The 8,730-nt window shown below is 44.6% G+C and overlaps 1 protein-coding gene across 1 annotated transcript in view; it reads right to left on the bottom strand.

Annotated features, from left to right (window-relative positions):
- LOC114064507 overlaps nucleotides 1-4,844 on the bottom strand; it is a 15,008-nt gene extending 10,164 nt beyond the window's left edge. The window contains exons 1-3 of the mRNA XM_027897631.1: nucleotides 4,720-4,844; nucleotides 681-788; nucleotides 275-441 (exon numbers count right to left, since the gene is read on the bottom strand). Coding sequence (XP_027753432.1) covers nucleotides 275-420 — 146 coding nt within the window. The 5' untranslated portion in view covers nucleotides 421-441; nucleotides 681-788; nucleotides 4,720-4,844. The remainder of the gene's footprint in view (nucleotides 1-274; nucleotides 442-680; nucleotides 789-4,719) is intronic.
- Between the last annotated feature and the right edge of the window lie 3,886 nt (nucleotides 4,845-8,730).

The raw sequence follows: 8,730 nt of genomic DNA, 5'->3' as shown, positions 1-8,730 counted from the left end.
GGTACTGAGGGGTGGGAGGCACAGAAGGAGAGGGGGATTTTCCTCAAGGAGTTTTCCATGGCATAGAGAAGTTTCCCAGTTTGTTCCCTGAACGTGTTCTTTCCAAACTTTCAGATGCTTTTATAAGTAAACACCTCCCCCTTTTTTTCCCCAAAACCTCTGTAATAACTTTAAACACAAAGAAAAATTTACTGGGTTTCTAGTTATCCCATAAACCCTCTCTGAAACAGCTCTGGAATCCTGTTTGTTCTGCTCCCAGCAGGAATGCTCATACCTTTTCTTTGTGCAGTCCTGGAAGGCAGTTTTGGAGCCCATCTCCTCCCCACATCCCGACCAGTTGCTGCACAGCCGGGAAGATTCCAGGGGTGGGGGGGAATTGGGAACTGCTCCTAATAGTGGGGAAAATAACTGAGTGTCCATTGTTTGGTTCTTGCTATTTACCCTGTGTTGGAAAGAGAAGGAGGTATTTTTAATATTCAACATTTCTGTCAGCGAGCAGCAAAGGCAGCGCAGCAAAGCCTTACTTTTATTTCTTGAACTGAATAATTATTAGGGAAAAACGAAGCATCGCTGGGATAAGGGGATAAATCTAAATCCCCCTCCCCCCCTTAAATCAGTTCAAAGCTGACAAATGTGTGTGTCTTCTAAAAATAAATCAGTGAACAACAAAAATGACTTACTACACAGTAACAGGAATTCCCCACAGGTTCCACATTGTAGGTGTTGGGGTGTCAACCTGCTGTTCTACATGACTGGAAGTGCACGTGGCACAGGCAAACACATCCCCCCTGGAAAACAAAGGGAAGGGCAGTTATCCCACTCACATCCCCGAAAACACAAACTGCTCCAAAGAAGAGGAAAGCAGGGAGGGACATCTGTGAACTCCACAGAGTGAGTAAGAAGAGTAACTCGGCTTTAAGCGTTGCTCCAGAATTATTACAAATAAATTCTTGATTCAAATATTAATTATGCCAAGAAAGGTTGCAGCAGGTGATAGTTGAGGTCACTTCCAACCTGGAATTCTGTGAATTTAGGTGTTTTTTTCTTTTGGATTACTACAAATCCTTGGTCAAACCCTGGTTTAGTGAAAGCTGTCACGGACTGGGAAGGTCTCCCTTCCCCTGGGTATTGTTTGAAGAAGTAGTACAGAAATATCCTGTGGCCAGGTGTGTTCCTGCCACAAAGAGAACAATCCTTTAGGGAATTTTTTGAATAAAAACGCTTACACTGAGGGGTCATCAGTCGCTTATAAACTGCTCTTACATATCCAAACAAATCCCTATTAAATAACAGAATTAGAGGTACTAGAAACTTGCAGAGGCTGCACAAATATCCTGCAAAATTCCATGCAAACACACCAGCAGTATTTTATATCATTTTACATCAATTTATATCATTTATATCATTAAATAACAGAAAATAATGACTTCCTGGCCCAGGGACCAAATGACACCACAAAGCTTGAGTTACACAGGTCATTTCTGACCCTGCAGAAGGAGGGGTGGACCCTCAGTTTTGTGCTCCAAAGGACTCCTGAATCACACATAGATAATATTTGGGAAAGCAGTAGCTGACCAAGGCTGAAATTCCAGGAAAAATTTACCAGTATCAACAAGCACAGGCCAATGCCCGAGCCCTGGTCTTGTTTAGACTAAAAAGGAGCAACACACAGAGATAAATTCTGCTCCTTGGCGAGGGTATAAAATACTCCTGCACAGATTAAAAATAGGATCTGCAAGGAATGGATTTATCTTTTATTTTCAGAGCCATTAATCACTGCTAATGTGAGTTGTGCAGGACAGTGTGTCTAAAGATCAGGAGAGGAGGTACTTCATGTACCCGAGATACAGCCTTGGCACTTCCCAAACAGCAGAGCTTGTCCTTCCACCCAGTTGAACACAAGTTCTCCTCTGGGATTTGCAGGAGAATTTAATAACAAATTACAGTAAAAGAAAAAACACACTCAGAATTCTAGAATTAAAAAAAAAAAAAAACCACACACAACAAATGAAATGCTGCCTTAAAAAAAAAAAATTTTAAAATATCAAATTATGACAATCACAGTCTTCAGCAGAGCTTTTATTTTATCCTTTCCACCCTGCAAATCCTGGGAAAGCTGCTGCTCTCCCTAAATTATCTCTCAAAACAATAACAAAAACTCCACATCTAAAACACAGGTAGGTTATCAGGTTGGACTTTTTTTTTTTTTTTTTCCTTTTAAAGCCTAACGAGGCACAGCTTCTGTTTGCTCCTGAAAAATCAAATTACCCATGTACTAAACCCTCTCCCTGCACAGGAAGCTGGACACACTTTTTCCCAAGGCTCTCAACATTTATTAGTCACATCTTCAAATGCTCACAGGGGGTTTTCGACCCGTGCAAGCAGCTCATCCTCACAGAGGAACGAGCTGTTAACTCCCCCCACTGCTCCTCCTGCCCAATCCATCCCAACCATCCCCCCTTTCCTGCCAAGCCACAACAGCTGCCAGGCATCCAGAGGCAGATGGACCCACAGCTCCCAGCAAAGGGCATGATAAATGCCCTGTAACTTGTGCTTGGAGCAGAGAATCCTGCCTGGCAGACACCTGGGGACAGCTGGTGTTGGAAGGGACCTTTGGGGTCGAGGCCCTGACACAGAGCAGGTTGTTCAGGAGCTTGGGCAGTGCCAAGGATGAACAGGACTGCAGTGCCAGTGTCCCCCCCCACCACTGTACCCTCTGCTAAAAAGAGGAAAAATTCTCCACACAGAGGTTTCTGCCTCGCCAGCACTGCCTGAGATGGGATAAATATTTGCCTCGTTACACAATTAGAAGAAGTTACTTTCACTGACAAAGCCCCACGTGAAGAAGCTCTTCATTTTCCAGAAAAGCCAAAAACCAGATTTACACCTTGTGAAAAATCCTCTGTCTGAGGGTTTCACAGCTCTGGGGACGCAGCAGGAGACTCACATGTTGTTTCTCTCATTATTGGAGGTGTTTTATTTCTACTTCTTGTCCAGCAAAGTCCTGGAAGCAGTCCAGGATTGCAACTGCTGTTGGGAGATGGCAACAGCTGCTGACAGGGCACCAAAAGCTCCCCTCAGACTATTAAATGATGCCACTGTTACTTGTATCTGGGGTACCTCATGGAAACCAGAACAGTTTGGGATGGAGGGGACCTTGATCATCTCATCCCAACCCCTGCCACAGGCAGGGACACCTTCCACCAGCCCAGGGTGCTCCAACCTGGCCTTGGACACTTCCAGGGATCCAGGGGCAGCCACAGCTTCTCTGGGCAACCTGTGCCAGGGCCTGCCCACCCTCAGAGGGAGGAATTTGTTTCTGTTCAGAGGTGAGAGCAGTTTATGGCTCACATCAGACTAACAGTTCTCTGGAAGGACACTTTATAAGCTGAAAAGTGATGTCATCACAGCTAAATGTTTGCTTCATTATACAGTTGGAAGAAGTTACTTTCGTTGACACAAAGTCCCACTCGACAAAATTCTTGGTTTTCCAAAAAAGCATTTGGGATAAATCAGCAAAAGGGCTTTTTACAGCCAGTTATCCTAAACCTGCAGGAATTCCCTGCTCCAGAGCATTGCCCAGCGATGCTTTTATAAACATCTCTGGTAACAACAGTAAACAACAGCACTGCACAGTGTTGCTACATTTACACTGTGTGTTCTAAGCTGATTTCTTGGCAGGATAAATATTTCCTGTTTATTTCTGCTTTATCTCACCGAGAAAAAGAAAACATAAGAAAAAGCACTGGTTTGGGTTGGGTTTTGGTGTGTTGTTTTGGTTGGTTTTTTTTGTTGGTTTCTTTTTTTTTAAGATTTCTAATAACTCCTATCTACAGCCTTCTTTAATCTATAGCACACCGGGAATGGTTAAATCAGGATGTACTGCTAGTAATTCTCTGAAACCAGGGGGTAAAAAAGAAAACTAAAAAAAAAAAAAGGAAAAATCATAATTCCATAAATTGCTTCCTTGGGTTACCCAGGAAATGAACCAGCACAAGTAAACAGGCAATAGGGATATGTAAAAAAAAACCCCAAACTCAGGGCAGAAAATAGGTCAGTTATTCAGATACCTCTCCGAGATAAACCCTTAAAAATGGCAGATTTTGAAGACTTGCCTTCTAAATCCCAATTTCACATCATCAAAAAGGCTTTTCTGCAGCAGCAGCAGAGGGAAAAATGTTCCCTTTTAGCAGCCAAAGAATTAAGCAGCTTTTTTCGTGAGGAGAAAGAATCAAGTCTGAAACTTCTCTTAGACAGTTGGGGCAAAAAAAAACATTAAAAAAAGCACCATTTAAGGGTGGGAGGGAACAAGCACATTTATGAGATGCTTGTTCATTATAAGAGATCTATTGCATAATTACCATCAAGAGCACTCATGCGCTAATGGGCCATTTGTTTTAACAGAGGCATCTAAAAACTATTCATTCAATACAAAGTTTGGGGTTTGTTTGTTTGTTTTCTTTGGGTTCAGAGTAACTTCCAGCAGTTTTTCTTTGTGGCAAGTCTCCAAAACGCCTTTGACAAGAGGAGTGTGTGAGGATCTACTGAATTCCACGAACAGAGGGGTCCCTCCCTTGTCCTGGCACAGCGAAATTGTGATGTAACAATCCCTTCAGGTTTTCGAGAGGGGGTTTGCTATGTCGTTATTCACTATAAAACAAACACATCACATCACTTTTTATTTCTGTTCACCTACGTAAATTCAGTTTTTGGACTCACCTGCGGCTTGCAGTGAGCAGGGGTGGCACTTTGACCATGTCCTCGTTACCAGCACGCAGCTTCTCCTCTCTGCAGCGAGCAGCATCGCTGTGCAAGCCGAAATTTAGAATCTTCTGGACCGACTCAGCCTGTTTAAAAGCAATTAAAAGAAAAAAAAAAAACAAGGCAGCAATCACCAGACCTGTCAAAGTTGTACTTTACACATGAATCTCATTTCTACATCCCCTCACTGCTCCTCCCAGCATCTCTCCAAGTCCCCACACACACACAGGTATCCAAAGCCAGGTGTGATGTAAGCACAGCCCCTCGGGATAACGCTGGAATTGAGGGGCTGGAACACGGCCAGGGAAGGGGCTGGAGCAGCAGGAGCAGCTGAGGGAGCTGGGGGGGCTCAGCCTGGAGAAAAGGAGGCTCAGGGGGGACCTTCTGGCTCTGCAACTCCCTGACAGGAGAGGAGAGCCAGGAGTGGGGGGTTCGGGCTCTGCTCCCAGGGAACAAGCAACAGGATGAGATGAAACAGCCTCAAGTTGTGCCAGGGGAGGTTTAAGTTGGATATTAGGAAAACTTCTTCACTGAAACGATGGTCAGGCATTGGGAGGGGCTGCTCAGGGCAGTGGTGGAGTCACCACCCCTGGAAATGTTCAAAGAGCTGTTGGATGTGGCACTGGGGGACGTGGTTCAGTGGTGCACAGGGCACTGCTGGGGGTAAGGGTTGGACTCGGTGATCTCAGAGGTCCTTCCCAACCTACATCACAGCAAAACAACGTCCCAGGTCAGCAATCAATGCACACAAGGCTTACACAAGTGTGAGGCTTCATCTCCACTGGCCCAAAGCTTCGGCTGGGGGAAGGGCTGCTTTCACTATTCACATAAAGTGTGGAACAAACACATTATGATAAATTCTCCAAGCCTGACAAAGCACCTGCTCCTGACCTAAAGCAACAGGATGATGTCAGACTACACCCACATCCCACTGCGGATGACCTACTCTCACTTCAAGGCTGAGTTTAATGATTTTAAACCAGTTTTTCACAAAGCACTAATTGACACCTGAAAGCCCAAACAACAATCCACTGATATCTCTAAACAGGAACTGCTTGGCATCGTGGGAAACCTCCAAAGCATTGCAGGTGCTGCAATTTGGCTTCAAAACCCACAAAAAGAGTCCAAACAGAGCCTAAAATTTACCCAGGTGTTCAAAACAGGTCGGGCCATCAGAAAAGTGGATTTTCAATGGCAACAGTCTGTGGCTGCCACTTTGTTTCCAAGGGCTGATACAAGCACAAGCTTCTTGCATTACTGATAAATAATTAAATCCCAAAAAGGCCCGTTGGGTACCTTCAGGATATGAGGGTGTCACATTAGAGCTTTGGGAGAAGCCAATATTTTAGCTGAAGCAGCACTGCCAGCTTGCATTGTTACACTGAGAAATAAAAAATAAAAATAAAAACGTTTTCACTGAGTGCTTTAATATCACGTCCTGAACTTACGAATAGTTTTAAGTTCGTTTGCTTCTGAAAAGTGCTCAAGAAGAACTCTAAGCAAAAAAGAGCAGTGCCCACAGCGTAACGCTCCATCAGCAGGGAAATGGGAGTGCAGTGTCCACTCATCTTCCCATCAGGACTTTAAAACTGACACCAGGAACTTCAAACGAACCTTATAAACAGCACCTGTAGGGTCACCCCACTGATTTTGGTGCCTCCTGATCCACATATCCCAAACCCTGGTTAAAAAGGATAACATTTTCCCTGTATGCACACACACACAGACACACTTCCCATAATCTTCTAAATATCCAAGCAAAATATTTGCAATTCCACGTGCTGTGGTACACCTAATTCTCCAGACTATTAAGCAAACAAACAAAAAAGCGATTTTAAACAACACCTCGGTGTTTTAGGAAAATCACAAGGAAGGCCTAAAAACTTCCACCCACGCCCCTGAGGGTTTGCAAGTTCCAGAATCGGGTCACGCGGGAGAACTTCTGTCAGGTCTCGAGACCCACATTTCTCCTTAACACACCTTTTTATTTGATTTATATTTAGGTCTGTCTTGACAAAGCTGAAGTGACAGAAGGTTTGTTGTGGAGGAGACTCCAATCTGCTCCCTGATTCCATCCCTGGAGCAGTGCACTGGCAACCTCTGTGAGGTTCTTCTTCCCGAGCCAGAAGAAACCCCCCCCAAAAAACTCCCAGAGCATTTCTGCAACATTTATAGTTAAACTTTAAATAGCAATGACAAGGAATTAAACGGAGTGAGCACTCAGGAAACCACACGATACAGATTTATCCACTGGGAGTTTGTGATTTTTGAATTGTAAATTTGTGGATTCGTGAAATTATCACAACTTCAGTCTGCCCCAAAATCGGTCATTTCAGAAATTTCAAATTTGCAGCCTCCCCACTTCTTGCTTTATTGAGAAAAAAAAAAAAAAAAAGGAATAAAATAATTTGCCAGCGGGTAGTTTGGAAACAAAGGCCTGCTCTGCAATTTATTTAAACTGTTTAAAAAGTTACTGATGTTGTTTCTAATGATGGATTTTTTTATCTCTCTGTACTAACTGTGACCCAGAGCCACAAGCATGACTGAAACCCTCACTCTGGAGTTTCAGAGGATTTTATATTTTCCTCCAGGCTGCAAGGAAATATAAGGGAACTTAATGCCAGCTCCCTCTATATATTCACCTTCACTCACAACTCCTACCACGTGTCACACTCCATTATCTCCTGGCAGTCCAGGGAAACACAAGGGGATACTAAACAAACAGGTACAGAGTTTTCAACTGAACTTCCACTCCCTTTCAAGTCAACTAATCCAAAGGCACCTTAAGTGCATGATTTGTAGATTATGTCCCGTGCTGTAAAACAGCATTGCTGGCGTTAATATAAACCTTTTTGTTTCAGGGATGCAAAATTCCAGCTGAGGTCACGAAGTATTTTTCCAGACTCACTGTGACAGTACAGTTTAAACTCCACCAAACCAAAATGCCTGTCAAAATATGTTTTTAAACAAACAAACAAACAAACAAAAAAACCGCCGAAGTTATTATATATTAATGAGTGTGTAAAAAACCACACTCTTAGAAGTTACAAACTGGCAGGTGAGGCAAAATAAATAGCACTTTTTCTTTCCCATCAGCTGCATGAGGATCAGGGCACACAGTATACAGAGATTTGTTATTTTAATTTCATTAGACTCCTGAGATTAAACACAAAGCCACTTTTCCCACTTGGCCTGCTGCTCACTTGCTGAAATTCGAGTACTAACTCGATGTCACTTAACGGATCTAAACTGTTTCTAAAGAAAAGCGAGAGGGGATCCATCACCTGCCTGAGAAGCTGCTGTATTTCTTAGAGAAAAGATGACCGCAAGTATTCCCACGTTTCCCATCCACTTTTTGAGACCCCTTAGGAAACTCTGGTTGCCAACAGCAAGAGACATTTGCGTTCAGAAAACTATGTGGGGCTGGTTTTTTTTCAGGCACCCGCAATCACCGAGTCACTTAAAAGGTCCTCAGGCGAGTAAATCACTATCTTACTTTAAGCCACAGCAACCCAAAACCAACGTTACAGCGCAGAAATCACTCGGCTGGATCGCTTCCCGCCCTGCCCGAAATCCCAGCATCGCTCCAGGCACCCCCAGCATCCCTCCTGGAGAACAAACCCGCGGCAAGGACCAACTTCCAGCGAGACAAACCTGCGCAGCCGTTCCCACCAGCCATTCCCCGCACTGGGATGTGCCGGTTATTCCAACATAGTTACACTCCAGCCTCGGTTACTACACGCACGCTGTTGCCAGGCTGTGGGGAGCGTCTCGCCTCCACCCCCTTGGAGCCGCAGGACACGGAAAACACTCGGATCCCGGGCGAGGAACCGGCCCCAGGAGGAGAAGCAGCTTTGGCACCGAGAGCTGCTCCGCACGGGCACGGGAGCCTCGACCTGCACCGGCACTGCGAGGAGCAGCGCAGAATTCCTGCCCTGGACGGGTTTCTCATCCACGCACCCTCTCGAA

This window comes from Empidonax traillii, unplaced genomic scaffold, assembly GCF_003031625.1.
Source record: "Empidonax traillii isolate 1590-97213 ecotype Southwest subspecies unplaced genomic scaffold, ASM303162v1 scaffold553:size485074, whole genome shotgun sequence".
NCBI classification, from domain to species: domain Eukaryota; kingdom Metazoa; phylum Chordata; class Aves; order Passeriformes; family Tyrannidae; genus Empidonax; species Empidonax traillii.
The sequence above is the reverse complement of the archived record's forward strand: the minus strand, read 5'-3'. Positions and strand labels throughout refer to the sequence as shown.